The following is a 23,640-nucleotide window of genomic DNA, read 5'->3' as shown; positions in this document are numbered from 1 at the left end:
CCAAGCAACTGGGGGGAAATAATGAGTCATATGCATGTAAAGAAAATATAGAAAAATGCAGTAGTGACATTTCTGATGTGACAATGGAATGACATCTTATTCTAATTCTGTTAGAATACATCCATCAGAGTGACGCTGCTCGACACATTCAACACATTAATGCATTTAGAGAACATAACGTGTTGCTGTTTGGTTTCCTGATTTAGCCTCTCGTCTCCTCCGGTATCATCCATTTCTTAGTGAGTTCCTAATTTCCTACCTATCCATCCTTGCTATTATGCAAATCCGCTGCCGCCAAACTCCATTACTGCTGATCTGAAAATGTCTCAAATTGACCTCTCCTCTTCCATCCATTTACCAAACACCTGAGAGGATAAGAAAAATCCACACTCAGACAAACGAGAAGATCCCTCGCACCGACGGCTGACGGTGAAGGTTTGGAGGTGGATTATTTTCTTTCACTTTCCTCCGCAGACCTTTTATAGAATTAAAGCGACACCTCCAGGAGACAACAACAGTTTCTGGCATCCCAGAACCACCTCCACACCCGCTGTCAGTGCTGATCAGACCCCTACACGTCTACAGTACACCACCACCCTGGCATTACACCTACAGTTAGGCTTGGCGAACGGCGTTTTTTAAATCATTTATTGGAAAAAGACGAAACAGTTCAAATCAGAAGAGGGTAAAAATTCAGAAGCAGGGGTGTGTGCACCTGCTGGGGTGATGTGGGAGGTTCAGGTGAGTGAGGAAGGAATTAATACATATATGTATTTATTCATATATGTGCAAAAAGAGCGTAGGAGGTGTCAGCAAGGAAAGCCGCAAGAATATCACCAAGAGTGATCAAAGAATCTAATTGTACCTCTGGGAGTGAAAACGAGGAGGGAAAAAGCAGAAGGACAGGCAGCAAGCACAAATAAGATAAAAATAGAAGCAACAACTGAGAAAGAAGGGAAAAGAAAGAGACACTGCATCCATTAACCTCCATGAATGAATGTGAGGAAGCGTCCAAAGTAATTAAACATGACATTATCGAACCATCAAACGGCATCTTAAAGTTTTATTTCCCTGTAGATCTGAATTCATTTGACACACTTTGTGGAATCATGAGGATAAAACACAGATTAAAAGGAAAATAATACAGCAGGAATGTTTTACTTCACACATTTTTATTCAGCCAAAGAACAGAGTGTTAATCACAGTTATGTGTTGGGAGTTGGCTACGGTTTGTGTGTTTTTGTCGGTCTGTTTCTTAACGTACCTACAACAGCTAAATAAAGAGGCTTTTATGAGCTCATTTAAGATCAACCGTTACTGATTAACCTCTCTGTCTAGACTGTTGAGTCAGTGCTGAGGATAAACTATAAACACGCTTATCATCATGTACAGCACTGAAATAATACAATTAAACTGATTCTAAAAAATAAAGTCTTTCTGAGAATATTCCAAAAATGTTCTGAGTAAGTTCTGCAAAGATTTGTAATAGAATACCAAATGCAATCATTTTTTTTCTGCAAAACAAATCTACCCACAGGTGAAAATAAGGTAACTTTAAACCTTCAAAGTTCTGCTAAGAGTTCAAGCATGAAATTTCCATTTCTATCCCAGAATATTCTTTTAAAAGGCAGCTTAACCAAAGCTACGCTCTTCGTGCTGCAGAGAACATCTGTCCTTTAGTTGTTGTGGAATAATGTGGGAAACTTTTATAGGTTATATCTGTTTCCTCGGCAACATCCCAGTAACATCCTCAGAACACCAAAGGCAGAATGTTTCACTTTTGTTGATATATGACATCACAGGAACGTCATAAAGAACGTTCTGTCATCTGAGGTCCTGATAACATCTGGAGAACATTTTTTTGAAAGTTGGTTTGAGAACATCCCTCCGTTGTCATGGAAAATCTTCTGTATTCCTGAAAACATCCTGAGAATGTTGATGATAAAACATTATTTTAGCTTCAAAGGAACGTTATTGGAAATAAAATATCTTGAACGTTGGATTTAAACTATTATGACAACTAGTAAGTTTAACCTGTGATGTTAAACCTGCAGACCAAGCAGACAAACACGTAGGAATTCACTAGACCGTACCACTATTCAGAACCAGGTTTACAGAGTATTTTTCTCTTCACTGTCACCAGTGTGAAAGCACATGTGGGGAAAAGACCGCTGTGTTTTTGCAAGAATGAACAGCAGCAGGAAAACATCAATAAAATGCCTTCGAAAGCAAACAAGTCTTGACACAGAGTTTGCTGACCCGAGTCCCAGAAGGAGACAGAAAACGCTCGGTCACTAGTCCGGACTAGAAACTGGACTTTAGAGTCTCGGTGCCAAAGCGGTTTAGATGTCGACAATTTAACCAAATGACCCTCTGACTGATGAAGAACTGAGCTGCATGCCAAACTACAGCTAGCAGGAAGTTCTAAGAAGATTTTCTTTTCAAAAATGTTTCTCACAAATGGTCTAAGAACATTTTAAGAACATTTTAGTTTCCAGTAATCATCCTATAAACATAATATAAGGTTTAAATGTCAACGTTTATAGGATGTTGTTGGGAACACAGATTATGTTCTATGATGACAAAGAAGAAACCTTCTTCAACCTCTAGTCAAACCAGGTTCTCCAGACTCTATTGAGGCCTCAGATTGTTTTGTTGTTGAATAAAACGTTCCTGTAATCTGATATATTAACAGAAGTGAAATATTCTATGGATGTTTTTTTTTATGTTGTTGAGGAACATGTTCAATGTTCAGTGATAACAAAGGAAGAATGTTCTCAAAGCAACGTTCCTAACATGTTATCCAGAAGTTACTGAGACTGAGGCCTCACATGACTGTTTGTTTTGTTGTTAACAGAAGACGTTTTATAACGTTCTTGTATTGTAATATGTAAAGGTAGAACATTCCTCGCCTTTTTGTTGAGGGAACGCATTATAGAACGCTCTCCTGTAAAAAGTTTCCCTGATGGTAACAAAGGAAGGATGTTCTCAGTGAAAACATTTCTTAATGACGTTATGGAGACCTCAAATGACAGAACGTTCTATAAAAGAGGTTCCTGTGATCCCAAATGTGAACAAAGTAGAACATTCTGCTGAAATGTTCTGAGGATGTTGTAAAGGAACCACATAATAGAACCTGTAAAATGTTCCCACAACCGAGGCCTCAGATGACAGAATGTTTAGTAAAGTTACGGTAATGTAATATTTTAAAGGTAGAACATTTGTCTTTCTTGTTGAGGGAACACATTATAGCACGTTTTCAACAATGACAACAAAGGAAGGATGTTCTCAGTGCAACATTTGGATAATGTTTTCAAGATGTTATTGAGGGCAGAACATTGTGATACTTTCTTGTGGTGTGAGATATTAACAAAGGAGAAAATTTCTTTCTGCAATGTTCTAAAGATGTTTCGGGGGTATTTTTGAGGGAACACATCATAAAAACTATAAAACGTTCCTATAATTTTCCAGAGTGTTGCATGAACTTTCTCAGTGTGACAGTGAGTTTTGAGAGTCCAACAATGTTTATGTGTATATGTTTAGTTATTCTACCTTTCAGAGGAATACTCTGGAAAACTTCCTGCTGAAAACATTCATAGAACTTTGCAGAACCTTCTCTGAATGTGTTTAGAAACAAAAAAGAAAATCTATCTGGGACTTTTTCCTCTGTCTCCATGGTTTCTATCTGGATTTCTACTCTGATTTTTTAAAAAAAAAACAGTATTGCCTTTCAGAATAGCCTATCTAACCACCGGTGGAGAGCACCATCTGAAAGGTGAGTCACAGCGAGGGAAGTCTACAAGGTCGCACCCTGAGTCGTCATCTACCCTGAAATCATCCATAAAGCCCTCAGACAATAGCGAGCGAGATGCAGAGGGCAGGAAATGCTGCCTGGAGGCCGAGCTTAAGGACCATCCTAATGCTCCTGGATGAGTCATGCGGCTTCGCTCCACTTTCCTTTTCATAGCTCTTTGTGTTATTGCTGCTGGTGTGAAAGCTTCACCACCAGAAGAGAAGAACAGAGTGCAACGCTGCCAAATCGCCAAGTAAACCCGCAGGGTCAAAGAACACAGAAGCTGATTTTAATGTGTAAAAAAAACCCTCCTGTACACCGTTCACTTCTGTTTCTACACACAGAACATTAACAGCACATCTAAGATTTACAAAAACACTCTGTATAGGGAGATTAAAATGCATTTTAGGTAATAACGGTGCTTGTGCTGACCCAGCAAGATGCACCAGGAGCTTCTTTGAACATAATCTCACGATATATTGCAAAGTGCTACAGTTACATTATTTAAATGAAGCAAAAAATGAAAAATCTTCAACTAATGATCTTTATTCTTCAGTTAATTTAGAAGGCATTACATTTTTAACAAGAAAAGCACTCAGAAAGTGCAGTACTCCACAAAGGTCGCTCAGTCGTGTGATTTCCGATAGATAAGTCCTGATAAGTCCTCAGTGGTGGATTTGTAGTAGAATCACAATCATTGATCGTCAGCAGGCAGCTGATGTAGTGTTCACTGGTTGTCATGGTTACAGTGATGCTGTGATGCTATCTGGCAATGATACAGAAATCTGTAACAGATCCGTGGATCCAGACTATAAGCTGCATCACTGCTAAAATCTGATCACTTCGTCCTTGAGTCATTTCTGTCCAGACATGAACTAAAGTTTACAAGTAGAGAACGTGTTCATGATGGAAGCCTTCAGTTTAGGATGACTCCCAGAACTCTGGAGTCACTAAAACACACAAATCTTTCTCACAATGAAAACAATCCTGTAGTCATTTTGAAAGATTTTTAGTCATTTTGGACCAATTTATTTGTAATTTAGGTGAAATTTGAATCCTTTTGGGCAAATTTTAAACCATTCTAGACCAATTTTAAGTAATTTTGAAACACTGTTTAGTTAAATCCGTTGATCCAGAATAAAAGCCAAAATCTAATCATTTGGTCCTTGTGTCATTTCTGAGCTTCACTGAAAATTTCATCAAAATCCACTAGTTCATGGAGTAATGTTGCTAACAGACAGACAAACAGACCCCAGTAGTCACATAACTCCCCCTATGATCAACCTCCTTTAAAGAGTAATAAAAGTGCTTTATTGAAATGATTGGACAGATGGTTTTATGTAATAATCTCCACTCTGTTCATCAAACATCCACTTTTTCTGTGTCGTTTTAATCACCCATAAATACAACAAGAATTTAGGGAAACTTTAATTTAGTGACAAATAATCGACAATAACGGAGTCCAGCAGCAGTGGGGTTCACCTGTGGAGGGTCTGTGATTGGAGGGACTTTGCGCTTCACTCCGCCCCCCTCCGGCGCGCTGCCCGCCTTCCCAAACCAGAGCGCACTGAGCTGCTCATTACCTCCTCCAGCCGCAGCAGAACATGAGCTCTCATCTGTCCGAGAGGACGCATGACACAGAGACAGATGGTTCCACTCCGCTTTCTGGTCTTCTGCTGACCCAAACTGCTGTTGTTTACTGAAAAAAGACATCCCCTCTGTTCCCGGTTTTGGTTCTTCTTCTTCTTCTTTTTTTGGATGCGCCATGCTATCTCGTTGGTGGAGTTGTGGCATCCGGCTGGCGGCATGGACATGGATTTGGAGTGTGGCGTTTCTCGGAGCGTGGTGCATCCCCGCAAACGAAGGTGAGCCGGTGCAGAGACGCTTCTTTTTCCTCTGTTTTTCTCTGCTGGTTAATGACACGGCTGTCTGGGCGCACGGCTGGGCTTTAATTGGCTCTGAAAAGTCCTGCTCGGTTAAAGGTCCGCCACCGTCGGTCTTCGAGTCTGACGCCGTTGGAAAAGAGGTCGCTTATAAAATGAAAACGAGCGGATAATCTTTATGACAGCTGTGTCCCCCAAGTCTGTAATGACTCCGTGTTCCGAAACGGTGAAAGGTGATATAATAAAGAGGGACCTTTGGACCAGAACACGCGTCTCTCTGATAACCAGTCCTTTGAGGACATGGCAGCCGACAGACGCGCAGTGCGCTGCGAAAATCTCTGGATTAATCTGAAACATTTTCCAGTACAGCTAGTAGGATTCTCACCAGTTCCTATGTGACACTGATCCGAATGGGCATTTTTATTAAAATAATTTAAAATAGCATTACAAATAAGACACAAAGCCCCGCTGGGATCCATATTTTCTTGATCTGGTTTTGTGGTTTAATGATTTTTCACTAATATTTCAATTTAATTCACCTCCTGGCTTTTTCATTTCTCAGATTAACGCCTGATTTTGGACTTTTATTGCCTCATTTGTGTTTGTTCCATTTTTAAAAGCACATCAGGTTGAGTTTACTGTGGAATTGTGTCATTAAAAATGGCCTTTGTTGCCTTTTAACCCCTGATTCCAACCTGGCAGACAGTGAGTCACCTCCCATAATGACACCGTTTTCATTTGGAAACACTCATAATTCCCCACATTTGCAATTCCTATATGCGCACAGCAGGTAGCAAACTAGCAATTTTCATGTCTGCTGAACTAATGTCCACCTGCATTGTCCAGGAATCCCAAAGAAACGTGGACAATAGTGAAGTTAAACACACGAAGCTGTGAAACAAAGGCAAAAACTAAACTAAGAAAAGGAGGATAAAACAGGGTGTCAGATATTGTTCCCACGCTATTGTCTGCAGAGTGAGCAGCATTTTAATAGCTGGAGATGAATGCCATTGTTTGGGGGCCATTAGACAGCATTATCCGGGAAAGAGAGAACATTCGTCAACCTGAGCATTCTCCAAACGGCAGATTTATTTGGTCCAAAATAGCCTCCCAATGTGTGTCCATGGGAGAGTTGTGCAGGTCATCAGGTAAAAAGTTCAGCCAGATTGTATGGATGATGTCTTTGTTTCAGTGTCTTTTGGGTTAAAGGACCAAACTGTGGCTTCAGGCTTTTAATTTATGCATTTATTCTTTACTGGATGAGCTACATTTTGCCACACGTCCATAAAAGAGTGAAAAATAGTCGTTCAATTACTGATGAGGTTTGTGGTCTCAACCACCGATACCAGAAGTTGCAGTAAAAATACTTGAATCCCCGTTTTTGTTGAAAGACAGGCTTGTTAAAGGGAAGCTTCAGGCTGCAGTGAATGAACAGAGACAGGAAGAGAAGTTTTTCTTAAAAAAACACACATTTGATCATTTACATCTTAGAATTGCTCAGACATTTGTTCTCTTTGTTGTTTTCAATTATCAAGCCGATGCTCAGTTCTGCTCTCCGACAGCATGCTTTAAAAAAAAAAAAACAGTTTTAGTTCTTTACAAGTGCTCTCTCTTAAATTTGCCTAGAAAAGCCCTGAACTTCTACTTAACCTAAAATAAGACTGCTCAGCTCCTCACCCATCAAGAATCCTTCGCCAGAGGCTGCCGTTCGACACAAATTTTAGATTAATTTGGCACATATTTGCATCGCGATGGATAATCATACGATTGCACGCGTAATTGGAGAGGAGACAGAATCCCGTAATTAAACTAGCCTAATTCTCTCATTGGAATGATTTTTTTTTCTTTTGTAATTGAAAAAAACGGGATTCAGCACTTTTCTTCCAGGTTGATTTAGATAAATATGGGGAATCTGTGTGGATTTTGACCACTTACTGGTTCTGCGACACCAAAATTGCACGCAAATGCAGCAGTTTTTCAAATTAAAGTCCATCTAGATGACTTCCTTACAGAGGAACAAACAAATGAAAAGAGGGAAATCCCGATACTTTCATTAATGCATTCATGTTTTTGTAGCTGAAGGACAGTTTTCCTGTTTTGCTGGAGCTTCTGATCAGTGATTCCGCCTCAGAAAATCTCTCCATCCCACTGCAGGAGCCAGATGTCTCCCGTCAGTTTGAGGGATTGTAATTGTGTTTGATTAATCCGAACCTGACATATGATGAGGAGATGAGTAATGTGAGCCCACGCATTAGGGATCTTAAAACCCGCTACTTTCCTCTGGTCGGGATATTGATCAGATGAGGATGGGGAATCTGAGAAAATTGCAGCAAATGGCTCGACAGAAGTGCATGTTTGTCTTTCTGAGAGAAATCAGGCCTCTAAGCCCAGAGCCATTCATGCTAACATGTAAATGCCACGATCGAGCACCATGACGAGTAGTTAGGAGGGAAAAAGAGGCGACCGTGCTGAAGAAATGACATGCTTTGTACTTGAAGCATGAGTCTGTTGAAGACTAATGGGGTCAAGTTGGAACTTCCCGGATGCTAAGGAGGCAAACGTTTGAATATAAATACCCAGAAAGCCTTGTGCGTCGCAGCAGAAATGTCTAGCCGTCATCCCAAGGAGAATCCTGTCAGCTGAAAATCCACTCAACATGTTTGAAATATGTATCCTTGAAGTAAAGTCACCGAAGACTTTAAATCACTTGATTCGCTCGGCGATGATGACTTTTAATAATAAGTTCTGTAGATCATTGTCATCGCCGAGCGCTAACTTGTTAGGTGGTTTGATCCTTGGAGAGAGTGAGAGAGGGAGTGGAAGAGGTAACGTATCCCTTATGATCTAGTTCAGTATCACTTATCTCTTCTTTATGGCCTAATTAGTTGTCTAATCGCCTCCTAAGGACATCTTTTATTATTCTCAGCAGAACAGTGGAGACAGTAAGACGAGGTGTGTGTGTGTGTGTGTGTGTGTGTGTGTGTGTGTGTGTGTGTGTGTGTGTGTGTGTGTGTGTGTGTGTGTGTGTGTGTGTGTGTGTGTGTGTGTGTGTGTGTGTGTGTGTGTGTGTGTGTGTGTGTGTGTGTGTGTGTGTGTGTGTGTGTGTGTGTGTGTGTGTGTGTGTGTGTGTGTGTGTGTGTGTGTGTGTGTGTGTGTGTGTGTGTGTGTGTGTGTGTGTGTGTGTGTGAGTGTGTGTGAGTGTGTGAGTGTGTGAGCCAGCTTTCGCCTCATGTTTTCTCCTGCATACATCAGTGCATCATCTCGCTGCAGGTTTTTCGTCTCTTTTTTTTTATGGATGTCTTGCTGTTTGCATTGGGGCTTGGTTTGGCTGTTTTATAGCGTTGCTTATCATAACACATGTAACTGTAAATATCACTGAACAGCTGCTTATGATTGTGGCCAGTATTTATGGATTATTGGTTGAACTTTGAACAGTTTATTGATTGTTCCATGTTTATGTTTAAACCAGAGGAAGAAGGTCTCCTAATGGGAAATGTGTTTTAATTTGTGGTGGGAAGCAACTGACGTATCAAATCTTACATTTTGTGCCCTTCATTAAGTCCGAAATTTGCAAATGAACACAAATTATTCATGACTTAAGGTGGAGAGATTCTGAGAAGAGAAATTTGTCCACTTTGCATGCAACTGTAAATTTGCTTTGAACATACTGCTCTATGTGAAAGTCTAAAAGCTTATCTATGGACCGTTAAGTTGGACTTTCTCTTTTATTGTTTGGGTACACATGGTGTCCGGCACAAAACGAGTCCGACGTTATCACAAAGGAGATAAAGAAGCTGAACTCCAGCCTTGTAGAACTGGAGACGCGTTTATAACTTCATTCGGTGGCGACTGGACACGTTTTAAAGCTGCGTAAAGGAGAGCTGTTTTATGTGTTGATGTGATTGATGAGGTGCCTTTGAAACTGCTGCTGACAGTTTGTTCTGGCTCAGTCATCTGGATAGAATGATTTGCCACCTGCCAAAGTCTCTCACCTGCCTGTTTCTCCCACATCCAACCAAAAGCGACCGCTGCTAACACCCTGATATCATCCAGATGTTGTCAAACCAACCAGCCACCCGAGATAACGCTGGAAACCGTGTTCACGTTGACTTTAGTTTGGCCTCCAAATGCATCCAAAAACTCCTCCATGCGCACACAGTTACCTCAGTTTGATGCTTTTTTTCCCACCAAGACCTTCAGTGACTTTGTTGTAGACGAAGCGTTGATAGGGGAGCTAAGACGCTGCTCATGAGGCTACACCGCTGCCGGTATTTCACAAGGAAGATATGGAAACATGTTTTGAGGAGCAGAGTGGTCAAGTAATTGCACTTGACAGCTTTCTGCTGAGAGGCTGAGCAAGGACAGGACGTCTTTTTCTTTTTCTGTTTTTCTTTTAAATGGAAGCGTCTGAGCTGCTGGTTGTGCTGCAGACGCTCAGTTGTGTGAGAGTATAAAGCTTGAGGGGGAGTTTTTGGTCAACAAGATGCACAGATGCTCAGATCCAGTAAAACGAATGTGAATATCCACTCTTGACTCATGCACTTGCTCATTTTTGGCATTTAGACTACTATACACTGAAATTTCAAGCAAATTGTCACACATTAATAGCAGGGTAGCATATTCTACAAATGGGAAAGTGCTCTTTTATTCTGACAGATGTTAGACATACTCTGGGGAGATATTGCGTTCGACTTACTTTGTTTTTTAGTTCGGAATTTCATTTTTGACAAATGCACACCAACAGAAATCCTTTAACTTGGGCTAAGAGTTGCTCCGAGGAACTGATCTGGAGCGATCGTCCTAAATGGTTAAAAAAAGAAAATCCCAAATTTTGATTGAAGTGTCTTGACATTTGCCAAAAACGAGTTCATACATGACTCTACATTTGCCACAAATTATTCAATTCTATCTACAAAGTTTGAACATGTCCCCAAAATGGGTTAGAAAGTGTTCAAAATGACTGGAAACTGTCAAGAATGTCTCTTAATTAGGTCACAGGTTTAAGAATGACTCGAAATGTGCCAAAAATGACTAAAAATTTGTCCAGAAGTAGTTATTGTCCAGAATGACTCAAGATTGTGCAGAAAGACTTAAATTGGTCCCAATCAAATTAAAAATGACTCAAACTTCGTCCAAAATGAGTCCAAAAGTTTTACTTCATTGAAATGCCAATACAGATTAATGTTGGTTTTTAGGCCTAAATTTGTGATTCAAGTTTCATTAATTCTCAAAATTTCCATTTGAATCTGCACAGAAATGAGCCTTCATTAGCTGAAGACTTGCCTTGAATAAAAGAACTCCACCAGAAGAGGTCTCAAGTGCGTGACGAGATGGAAACCACATGAATAGAGTGTTTGAAGCTGTGTTTCAGGAAGAAGAAGCCTATTTCTTCTTTTCTTTTGTATTTTCTTGAATTCATTGGTTCTTTGTCTGTACCTAAGAATCTTTATTTTCAACTTTTAACAGTGAACCTGCTGGACTCTCGCTCTGTGATGGGAGATCTAGGATGGGTGGCCTACCCAAAGAATGGGGTAAGTAAAGCTCCCACTAATGTGCTTAACTTTTATGTAATATTCTGAGTAGAGATGCTTCCGACATAATGTAATTTAAATGACCTTGTACTGTTCCGAAGATTCATTTAACCAAATAATTCATCAGCAGTGATTACAAAAAGAAACTCCTATATTCAGTTGGTACAGTTTAGGTAGTTTAAGAATTAAACTCTCTCTTCAATTGTGCCTGAAGACACTTAATACTTTATTATTTTACTCTGAAGCACAGGTTCTTCCTTTGTTTTTTTTATCAAGGTTAAAGGTTGTTTCATTTCCAAGAACTCTCAGTTCATTATCGGAGAAAATTGAATTCATGAATAAGATATTGAAAGTCACCACGGAATATATTATTCTCAAGCCAGGAATTGAATTTCCATTTCCAAGTATTCCCAAGGTGAGGGCTAATTAGAGAATGACTTACTTGAGTTATAAAATAGTTATTTTATGACATTAGAATGTATTTTAATGAAAAGGAAATGGTGCTTCAAACTATTTATTAATGCATTCTTGAATTCTAACTCGGCTTGTGAGACAACACAATCTGCCAATTTTTCCTTAGAAAAATTGAATTTCCACAACCTCCGAGGAGTTTGTATTGCTGTGGCCGGTTTAAACAGGAATTCATCCATTTGATCCACACGGAAAATCTCTCATAGTCTCAAGTCGTGTCTGAAAATCCGCAGCCGTACACACCAGACCGATACTGCTGACCGTGGCGTTTTCTCTGGGTATTCACTCTGTGGCTGTATGTAGATGGCAGAGATAGTGCTGACAAAAGCAGCCGTATGCGCAATCATATTAATGAAGATGTGATTATGGTGTGTGTGTTTTCAACAATGCAGCTGCATAAATAACCACATTCAGGGCGGACGGGGAGAGAGAAAGGAAATAAAAGGCGTGATAAGACGATGTAAGGATCTCATAATGATGTCCTAATTAGCTGTTAGCTTGGTATTCAGCTACTGTACATTTTAAGATGACTTTTTCCTGTTTAATTTGTTGTCTGACACTGAAATTATAATAGCCATTGTTTGTTCAACAGCACCCCATCTGCAGTGTACTCTCAGACACACATTCACACTTCCAGTCTTGGCTAAATGAGATGTTGAAAAAGTTTTTATTTTTTTAAGTCTCGTCTTCCAGATGGTTCATTTCATCCCCGGTTTTCTCCTCTTCCCTTCATCCCCATCATTGCCTGCCCTCTCATCCTTCACTTTCTTTCTTTTTTTCGGGCTTATTGCTGCCCCTCCCATCCGTCCTCCTCCCTCAACATTTGCTCGACTCCTTCTCCCCGTTTTCTTCTTATTCTTGTCATCTGCTTGTCTTTTCATCTCGCCATCTCTCCTCCTCTGCTTCGCTTTTCCGAAGCCCCGGCGTGCTTTGAAAGTTGTCAAAACGTGCATTTAAACCAAATGGAGCAAAATAAGGGCTTTAAAATGCGTTTGGAATCTGATGGACGACCTTGAACACTTGGATAAATTTCAGTGAATTCAGTGACGCTAAATAGAACGTAATTAACGGAGGAATGTTTTGAAGCAGACGAAGGAAACACTTAAGTAACATCAATACAGTTTAACACGAAGATTCAGTTGAATTCATGTGATCAAATGATGCTTATATGGTTGCCTGGATACAGGATCCATCACTTTAACTAAAGGCCAAAGGGCCGACTCACTGCATCCTGTCTTTACTCCCTATTTAATGCAGAAAGTTATGACCAGAAGTAGTGATTCATGTCTCTGCTGCTTTGACGCTTCAGTTGCTGCTAACCAGCTAGCTCTGGCTCTGTCCAGTCTCATGTTTCCCCACCTGCTGCTTGGCCAGGTTGCTCTTGTGGCGGTTCTTGATGCATTTCCAGTGAGTCTCTCATCCCATGAATGGACTCCACCATCCTGGACGGCAGCTGGAGGTACTAGTTAGTCATCTGATTACAGGAGGGACAGGAAGCAGTTTTCATCTGCTGCAGGTCCTGGTTGGAGTGGACCTCCAGCTTCCCAGAGAGCAGAACAATGACTGCTGCCTCCAGCTTTTGGCTAAGATGACTGGGAGTCTGTTCAGCAAATACCAGACGGCATGAGCAAGGGCAGAAGCTGCACTTTTGAAACGCACGACAACATAAAAGCAGAATACAAATGATCTTAAGTTAAGGACCGCATTTCCATTGTTGTAGTTAGGAAAGGGTTCGATTTATTTTTGTTTATTTAGAAATATAGGACTGGAACCGAATATCCAAATATTAATTTTGAGATCTGAAAACTCGGAGTCCCTGAAACTGGCATTAGCAGCCAAATACTGCCTGTGTGTTCCGGCCACTTCCACCCCATTGGAACCCATTTTCTCGAAGGCTGACTGCATTGCGAACAAAACCAGGAGTTCACTGTTGCTCAAAAATGTAGATATGCTCATCTTTGTGGCACATAACATAAAGACAGTGTAGGTAGGCTACTGAAATGTCCGTTGTTGTAAAAATATGCTGCTGTTTCAGTTGCACAACTTCTCTTGTTTACATTTTTTTTCTAGAAATGTCCGTTCGTGTAAATATATTCAGCTGTTTTGCACTATATTTGTCATCAATTGGGCCCAGATATCTGGAGCCAAGAAATTGCTATTCGGACCAGCCCTAGAGAAATACGTAAGCACTGAGTTAATCCACAATGTAGTCAGATGTGGCTTTCAAGGACAATGATCAAAGCATGACCAGGCACTCCCTTGACTGGTAACTATAGCAGTCCGCCTTAAAATGCAGCTTCATTCAACAACACAAAGCCAAAGAAGACAACTGGCTGCTGGATGGTGCAGGTTTATTATGGCTGTAATAACCTGGAACCTGAAAGTCCACAAGTTCATCGTTTGTGTCCAACAATGTGATTCTTCCCTTTAAAAATGTCCATCAACTTCAACAAGCTCTTCAGAAGGAGGGAAAACATGCCGCAAACGGCATCGACAATCTCGTTAAGTCCATGCAACACAGATATGTGGTAACACAAATAATACACACCCATGTGAGTGACTTGTGATTGCTGCTGTGTGACCCCACTCTATCTGCCCATTATCATTTCCAGCAGAGTGCATACTTAGCTGTTTGATGTCCATTCTATGGTGAAGATGCCAGTTGGAACAACAAATACTTATTTCCCTGTCATGAAAGAATGCTTCGTATTAGAATGAATAACACATGCTGCATTTACATTTTTGCTCAATTTAAAACACCGTTAGTGAAGCGAAAAGCAGGTCTTATGCCAAACTGAGATCATCAGATCATGCATCCTTAGTTCTTCTGTTCTTAATAATTATTCTGTCTTTTTACACGATGCCAGTATAAACTGAAAGCACAAATTGGTTCCCAGGAAGTTCCCTTTTTTAAAAATCTAATTTAGAAGTCTTACTTTAAAATACCATCAATCATAGTTAGCAAGATATTATTATTTTGTTGTTGAGACCTCCTAATAGGTGGCAGTTGGAGGGTGATGTGCTGTGAGCAGAGAGAATCAGAATAAGATGGAGAGTCGCAGACGGTGACAGACTGAGATGGACAAAGTGTGTGTGTGAGAGGGAACTGGAAAGAAACCAGGATTCCTGTGACCTCGAGAACACAAGTCCACGGCCTCCTCCTGCTTTGACCTCCAGGATCAGGAAATCACTGCTGAAAAATAACGAGGGCAAATGGAAAGTCAGGACGACGATGATAAATTATAGATGCAAACAGCAGATTTAGTTTTATTTTCTCCCTGGGGTTGATGATATCAGGGGAGCAGATGATCAGACAATGATGCGTAAAACCAAAATGATTGGGAAGAAATAAAACACCTACATTCAAAAAAGCTTCTTGGAAACCATTCATTTGAGGTACATCAGCACTGGTATTTTAAAATGGTAGCTGGTTCTTCCAATTAGTCAGTCCTACATTCTCAGCGTTACTATTAGTGTTGCCCAGAAATGAGGGTGAAGATGAAGAAAACAAACATGGAGAGTTTAGTTTCCCTTCCCACTGGGATTATTTTGCTGTCAACTCTCAGTTGTCTAATGCCTCCTTTACTTCCTATTCCCACTGCATATGGAGGAGTGATTATTTGTAGATTAGTTGGATACTTTTATCCGCTGCTTTGTTGAGCATCATTAACGGAGAAGAATAAAAGATGAAAAAAAAACTCAAAAAAGATGACTGACTTAAAGAGATGGATTTCAAAATATGGATTATTATTATCCCCCGCCTCCACGAAGTGGAAAAGGGGGATATAGGTTTGGCGTCCGTTGGTCCGTCCGTCCGTGCGAGATGAAGGGGACAGCTTTTCTAGGAAACTATTACAGCTCGGATTACGAAATTTATTGTGTAGCTTCACACCATGGACACCTTGATCAAGTTCGAAAATGAGACCTGTGCGATAATATTTAACAGAGTTATGGCCCTTGATCACTATTTTGGATATAGACTCATAGACATCACATGTGGCGGGGGATATTGATGACCATGTCGTCTTGTTTTTGCTGTCAGATCTGTCTCTCTCTTAGTGTACCATCAGTGTGATAAGTCTAATAACCGTGCTGTTCTGTCTTCAGCTGGGCCTGTGAACACCCTCTCAAACCAAACTCAGAGACCCCAGAGGTGACCAAGAAGCTCTGATGAAACACTCAGTTGCTTCACTTCAATTCTTCCATTAAAACTTTTTTTCCAAAGAAAACACAAAGACCACAGCCAGCTGACAGTTGATCACGCTCTGAAAACCCAGAGACTTGAAGCAAACCAGCTCACTGTTTTCACACTTCTGTGAACCTGTTTAAATTGACTCGATGCATGACCAGAATATGAACGGAGAACACGCCTGATTAAAAGCCACGGCGCAGCTAGGCTCTGGTTTGCTTTTCTTTTGCCTGAAAAAATTGCTCTTTGACTTTAATGCAGTAATTTTCTATAAATTTGAGCTTTTTAGTTGCAGCAAACATTGAAATGATAACTTCTGCATCACTTTGGGAGTTAAACTTTATATAAACTGACCAGATATTTATGGTGTACCTGATATTACCTGGGTCAGTCTATAATTGAGGGACTTTTGAAGTTTGTGGGATATACTGTGTCTTGCATACACTTTTATTAAAAATCAAAAAAAAGTTTTTTATGATCACGTCTTTTCAAATTACATGATAAATAATTGTGGAATTTGTGACCCATCCAGAACGTCTTGAAAATGATCCATAAATATGGAAAATTAGTCCAGAATAACATAGAATTTGTCCTAAATGATTTTAAAATAATCCCATGACGCACAAAATAAACCAAAATGACAAGAAATTATCAAAACTGACATAAAACTTGATAAAAATGACAAGAAAATTGTCCAAAATTGCTCAAAATTTGTCCAAATTACTCAAATTGTTCAGGTCAATCTATAACGGGGACTTCTGAAATCCATGGGATATATCTGGGATACATTTTTATTAAAAGTAAAAAAAAAGGTTTTAATGTTCATTATGATGATGTCTTTAGATATTCCATAATTATTTATATAGAAACAATCACTTATTTATAAAAAATGACTTGATATCACTAAAATATCAGCTAAACAACCATCTGAATTTAACACCAACCACCTTCTAATGAGCTAAACAATAATAAAACGAGCTGATTCAGAAATAGTTTGGATTGTGTTCTTTTTATTAAGTTCAGATTATTATGACAGATATTTATTTTCTGACAATATATCACATTTTTTATGGAAAATGGCAAATTGTATGTGTGTCCACTAAGCTCCCCGTTACAAAAACACCTCTGAAGGAAGTGAATCATTACATCCAAAAGCGGTGATACCTGTTAGTTTGCTTGTTTTAGTTGCTTAGCTTTGACAAGTGAGTTCTTCAGACATTGTTTTCTGACATACAGAAAACTAATAAAATAGTTATTTCTTAACAACCTTTAGGCATTGTCCACACAGCACTAAATGCTCGTTGGTGTTTCAGCTAACAGCGGTTTTGACTTCATTTCTTCACGTCTCTGAATTAGGGAGGTCACAATTGAGAGCGTTTTAGATAATAAGCTTAGACTACAATGTGATGTGCTTCAAAATCTAACCAGACTGTTCCGACACCTCCATTTACCGTGCGTCATTCAACACCTGCCGTGCTGCCTGCCTGATCTGACCACCAGCAATCAGCGAGTCATTCAACCCTACTTTGCCACCAATCTTTTGCTTGAACAAGATGAGAGAAAGGAAGCTAAAAATAAAGCAAAACCTCACCAGATTGATGTAATCAGCGATTCGCTTGGTTGAACCGCCGGTTAAAGAGCTCCCTTTCATCGCCTGGCTCCGCTGCTTCCGTGTGCTCAGTTGACCAAATATAAGGGCAGGCTGGCGTCAAAGGTGCTGAACACTCTGCAGAAACTCTGGGAAATGGTCGGGCACAGATGCTAAATGACGGCCCAGTGACACCTGACAGCTGGCTCGACATGTCGGGGCCTTAAACTGTCCCTGCTGAGACAAAAAGGAGCGGCTGTTTGAACAGTTCAAGAAGTGTTTGCTTACAGATTTGTTTTTGCTGCAGCTCACATGCTGTTTGCATACCGGGAAGGAAGGGTGGGTTAAAAGGACAGAATTAGAGAAATGGAGGAAATTAACAAGAAGAAATGTGGTAGGATAGAGGAGAAACGAGGTAGAAGATGAGAAATCAGAGGCTAGAAGTGGAAAAAGGAATAGAAGTGGGTGAGTGTTTTTGAAGAGAGGACACCAAGAAATTAAAGAAGAAGAATGAAAAGGGAGACGAGAGATCTTAGAGTATAAAGGTAGAGATGAAGGTAAAAATAGAAAGCAAAAGTGCTTGAATGATTAAGGAGCAAAAGGCGCAGTTCTATGACAGTGTCGCGACGGTCAGCGGTAATGGGTGGTAATAATAAGTTAGAGACAGCTTTATAGACTTAGAGCCGGGAGGCCACTCAGCAGAGCCACGGGGGGTCCGCTGACGGATGTGACACAGGCAACATGCCCACACACATAAAAGTCAACAAAACCAAACACTAATGAGGAGCTACAGAGCCGCCCGGGGAGAGTTCTGTGTCGGGAGCAAAGTGGAAAAGGTTAGGAAGTCGCAGAGAGACGATACAGAAGGTCTCAGCGTCTTTAGGGCCGATTAGCACCACTAGAACACAAAACTATCAATCTGTTGGCTTTGTGGTTGCTCATATTAAAGCATCAGTTCACCCAAATTGCAAAAAATGCTCCATCTGCACAGATTTCTTTGGTTTTGTATGATAAATGAATGAGATGTCTGCCCCTAAAGCTTCTAGTATGCTTCAAATATAACATCAGGAAGTGGAATATTGTTGCTTTGAGTCCAACAAAACACAACAGAAACGGGTATTTTATCCTGGTTTGTCGGGTTATTTCACCGTTCTGTGTTTCTCCAGTTGTGGTCGTTCAAATAAATCCCACCCATGAGACATTTTCTGAGTATCTTGGATGTTTGTTTAAGATTTCTGGAAAACCATCCCCAGGTTAATCTAAGTAAGAAAGTGGGGGGGGAAATGTCTTGGAATTTGAGTGATTTGACCCTTTAAGCAGAGGTGGTGTGAGTACTCAGTTGGGTGCACTGAAGATTGTAATGTCGTCTTTTTTTTCTTTTTTTTTTTTTTACAACAAATGAAGGTTACTTTATAGATTCCTGCAGAGAAATGCAGTCAAAGCTGCCATTAGATGAGCCCATGGTCGGTGATTAGCTTTTAAAAGACGCACTAATTAGTGCAGGATATTTTTTTTCTTCTGCAGTAACCCACATTATCAACATGGGTGGTCCTGACCCTGCAACGTTGTCGCTTTGTGTTGACGTCTGAGGACCTACTAATACCCAGCACAGCGTTCTTTAAAGTGATCAAAGCATGTTGCGTATGAGGGGCATGTAGCCAAAAGTCCTCCTGTTAAAGTCCTCCCTTTGTCCTGTTAGATCAAATAGTCTCTTCTCCATAAATGTCATTACACACTTGACATACTTTAAAGGAGATCTATCACCGCCAGTATCCAGGATTCCACATCACAGGAAGAAAGGGTTTGATGGTAACTTTTATCTGAAGTGCGTCTTTTGTTACTCATTTCAGTGCAGCCGGATTATGTTTAATAACTGTTTGATGACTCAGTTTAAAGAATTGGCTCACGCAAAGTATCATGTTCCATTTACATTATAATCTAACAGTTAATACAGTTGAGCTGCAGAGTGGGAGGACTTCCAGAGGCAACAATGGCAAACCCACACTTCCATACTGGATCCATTTGGCTCTGGGCAAAATGAGAGAAGGTCATCTGTTCAGTTCCCTGCTGGGCTGCCAATAATGAGTGTGTATGTGTGTGTGATTCTATGTGTGTGTGTTAAGCTGTGTAAAGCTCAGAGCAGGCTGGTGGATCTGTGTGATCTAACCAGTAAGAGGCTTAATGTCTGCACTGGGACTGACTGGGCTGAAGTCTGGGAGAGATAGGAAGTCGGTCACACGCACACTGACATGTTTGGATGCCTTCACTCGTTAGTGTAAGACACTTAATGCGAGCCTTGACCTTAAATTTTAGTCTGACTTTAACTCAAGGACAAAGTCTAAACCCTCAAAAAGCATTTTCAGGAAAGCAGGATGGTCAGAATGAACTCCAACGTCCCCACTCTCAGGGGCTGAAAGTGAAATTGTTGCACACAAACACCGCATGGACTTTTTTACAATGGTTTAAAATGCTTTCTCTCATTCACAAATTGTGCAGAAAGTGAATAATTATAAGGGGGATAACAAAAGAGGCCGGCCAAAGCAGCGAGGAATGAAAAAAGACAGATGGAGAACTAGACAGAGGAAAGAGGGAGAGAGAGGACAATGACAGAAGGTTGTATACAACAGCTACAGCAAGGATTGATTAATAAGGGCTATTAAGCTATAACACCAGATCATAGTCTGGTCCCTCTGGCCATATTACAGTGACATGATGAAGCGCCTGTATTAGCCATGGGAGAGTGCTAGTGATGCAGATAATAGCCATGTCCCAGGAGAGCTGCAGAGGGAATTAATGCTGCTGTCTGACACACACACACACACACACACGCACACGCGCTTTAACACTGACGGAGTAATTTACATATATGCACACATAGGCAGGAATGGACTCACTTTTTCGAGTTATGGCTCGGCAGCACGCACAGATGAGCTCACAAGTGCACGTTACTTTTATTTCTGACGGGAGCTCAACCCCTCATTTACTGTAAATGTATATACACCCCATAATGCTATCGCCTTCTCTTCTGTCTGCTGTAGGAGGAAATGAGGTGGAAGGGAGGAGGATTATTCTGTTATCTATACGTAGACACACACATATGCGTACACACACCTTTATGATTTCCTCGCCACTGTTAAGCCGTGGCTTTGCTGTAGCTCGTTCTCAGTGCATCTCTGTGGTTCTCTGGAGGAGGATCAGTTGACGTTTTCAGATAATGCAGACAGTTTAGACACTGAACCCAAAAGTGTAGTTTTAATTTAGACTGAAAAGTATAGGATACCTTTTTACAAACCCCCCTTTTTGACAAAGTGAGCCAATGTTCTGAAATGCTAAATCTAGCCTCAGCAACCACTTTAAGGAAAAGTCTGAAACTCTAAATCAGACGTGAATCTGACTTAATTTTTGCAGCCATTTTTTTCATTCTTAGTGCTAATGACACCATTGTCAACAGTGGTGGAAAGTAAGTAAAGTAAGTCAATTTACTCACGTTCTGTCCATTATCTGCTTAACTCTTCTACAGAGGGATATAGCAGATAGATTTATGAATATTTTGTATAATTTTCTAATAGTGAAACCTATAATAAGCTCATAAAATTTACAGGTAAAGACTAAACCTACACTTATGACCCTTTTTAAAAAGCACCGTCTAGTCAGAGCCCAAATTTCAGATGTTTATTAGTTGTGAACAGTTTCTTCAAAGAGACAATGCATTTAATTGGGCAAAAACTGTCTAATTTTCACTACAGATACAATAAAACTCCCAAAATATAAATGCTAATTTGTAAATTAGCTGTTTCTGCTTCCCTGTTTTGGAGAAACTGGTGCCTGGGTCAGTGCTCACTGGACTAAACTAACTAACTTTATATAAAGTAGTTAAAACTAGCTCCACCTGGGACAGATAGGGTAGTTAAATGCTACTTACAAGTCAATGCATTGGTATCACCAGTCTAGTGATGCCACAAAGAGCGAAAGTACTTTTGCTTTTGATTCCTTAAGCATGATTTTCTTAAGTATGCATATACTTGGTAATGCATTTCTTCTTAAGCTAACTAAATACATGTTTCCCATCAGTTTCCATCTCCATCCATTAACTTCCTCTTTGTTTCTGTGCCTCAGTGGGAGGAGATTGGAGAAGTGGACGAGGACTACGCCCCCATCCACACCTACCAAGTGTGCCGCGTGATGGAGCAGAACCAGAACAACTGGCTCCACACCAACTGGATCCTGACCGAGGGCGCCCAGCGGGTCTTCATCGAGCTCAAGTTCACCCTGAGAGACTGCAACAGCCTGCCCGGCGGGGTGGGGACCTGCAAGGAGACCTTTAACATGTACTACTATGAAACGAACGGGGACGAGGATGAAATGGAGGACGGGGAGATGAGAGACGGTGTCGGGATCACGGAGGAGGAAGACAGGGCGATGAAGGAGAGCAGGTACATCAAAATCGACACCATAGCGGCCGACGAGAGCTTCACCGAGCTGGACCTGGGTGACCGCGTCATGAAGCTGAACACTGAAGTCCGTGATTTAGGTCCTCTGAACAGGAAAGGCTTCTACTTGGCGTTTCAGGATTTAGGCGCCTGCATCGCTTTAGTGTCGGTGAGGGTTTTCTACAAGCGCTGCCCGTTCTTGGTGAAGAGTTTGGCCGAGTTCCCTGACACCATCCCGGGATCGGAGGCCTCACAGCTGGTGGAAGTGGTGGGTCGCTGCGTCAATAACTCCCTGCCTCTATACGAGCCTCCGCGGATGCACTGCAGCACTGAGGGGGAGTGGCTGGTACCCATTGGGAAGTGTGTTTGCCAGCCGGGATTTGAGGAAATCAACAGATCTTGTCAAGGTGAGAGGAGAAGGTTTGTTGTGAAATTGCGCTAAAATGATTTTTTCAGCTGTTGAGTGAACTGAACAACCTTTCTGATAATCAGTTGTCTGTGTGCAGCAAAAGCTCCAGCTTCTCGGGCAGTTTGTGGTCCTTTTGGGTTTGTGAGTTCACATGCGCATGTGTTCCCTTTGGTTCCATCTTCATCCTGTGTGTATTTTCATATCCGTGTTTATTTTTGGTGTTGCGTGCTGGAGTGTGTGCGTGGATCTGTTTATTCTTCCACTAAGAGTGTTTCTCGCCGTGCTTGTGCGACTCTGTGTTTCTTCTTCGCTTTAGTGGAGGGTATTCCCCCGAGCCCCGCAGCACTTTGCTGCTCTCATAAAGCCGCTGTTCTGCTCCGACTCGTGCCCAAACATCCCCACCGCCGACCTTAACTGCCATTTCCACGGGCACCCAGGGCCTCTGTATTTTTCTCTCCTTCCGTCCTTTCCAATCTTCCTCTGTGCTGTCTTTAAATTACTCAATTTTCCAACCAGACTCTACTTATGCACCCGGGTGCAGCGTTTGAATGGCATGGAGAAAAATTCAGTAAAAATTCAAGAGATCGCTCCCTGCACAGGCGTGGAATTGTGTGGTGAAGTATGGTAGCTCTTCAGGTGATGAACTAAATCAGGAATGTCCAACTCTTCTTAATTCAGGGGCCACATTTAGCCACATTTGATCTGAAGTGACCAGTAAAACCACAGCATAATAAACTATAAATAACCACAACTCCTAATTTTTCCTTTGTTTTAGTGCAAAAATGTTCACATTTAAGGAATGATCTTTTTACAAAACATTGTGAACAACCTGAAATTTCTTAGGAAAGATGATTTCAGTTTCAATGCTCTTATGCTTCAGTTTCCACTTTACAACTTCCAGATAACAGAGTGTCTACAAAGGAACATTTAGTCACAACTATCTGGAACTGAACAATGTAGTATTTTACTTTATGATCAAAACGACGAGTCAGACAAAAAAGAAGGACAAAATATTAGAAAAATGACACAAAATGACAAAAACGAGAAACAAAATGACAAAAAATGAGACAAATGACATGAAACAAAACAAAAAATGAGACAAAAAGACAAAAAAAATAGACAAACAATACAAGCGAGAAGAAAAGACACAAGACGACGAATCTCGCAAAACACAAAATGATAAAAATAAGATAAAAAACAGTGAGACAAAAAGGAAACACAAAATGACAAAAGACAAAAAAATAAGACAAAATATTATAAAAATGAGGCACAAAGTGACAAAAGAACAGTGGACAGTATTTTACTTTATGATCTAAACAACTTGTCATGGTTTAGAAATTATTTTA

The 23,640-nt window shown here is 40.7% G+C and overlaps 1 protein-coding gene across 1 annotated transcript in view; it reads left to right on the top strand.

Moving 5' to 3' along the window:
- The first annotated feature begins 5,119 nt into the window (after positions 1–5,119).
- Positions 5,120–23,640, top strand: part of LOC110950181 (ephrin type-A receptor 5) — a 73,779-nt gene continuing 55,258 nt past the window's right edge. The window contains exons 1-3 of the mRNA XM_051938337.1: positions 5,120–5,658; positions 11,143–11,207; positions 21,572–22,292. Of these exons, the coding sequence (XP_051794297.1) occupies positions 5,559–5,658; positions 11,143–11,207; positions 21,572–22,292 (886 nt within the window). The 5' untranslated portion in view covers positions 5,120–5,558. The remainder of the gene's footprint in view (positions 5,659–11,142; positions 11,208–21,571; positions 22,293–23,640) is intronic.

The sequence above is a fragment of the Acanthochromis polyacanthus genome, chromosome 18 (assembly GCF_021347895.1).
Source record: "Acanthochromis polyacanthus isolate Apoly-LR-REF ecotype Palm Island chromosome 18, KAUST_Apoly_ChrSc, whole genome shotgun sequence".
Lineage (NCBI taxonomy): Eukaryota > Metazoa > Chordata > Actinopteri > Pomacentridae > Acanthochromis > Acanthochromis polyacanthus.
This window is presented reverse-complemented; position numbering and strand designations above follow the sequence as displayed.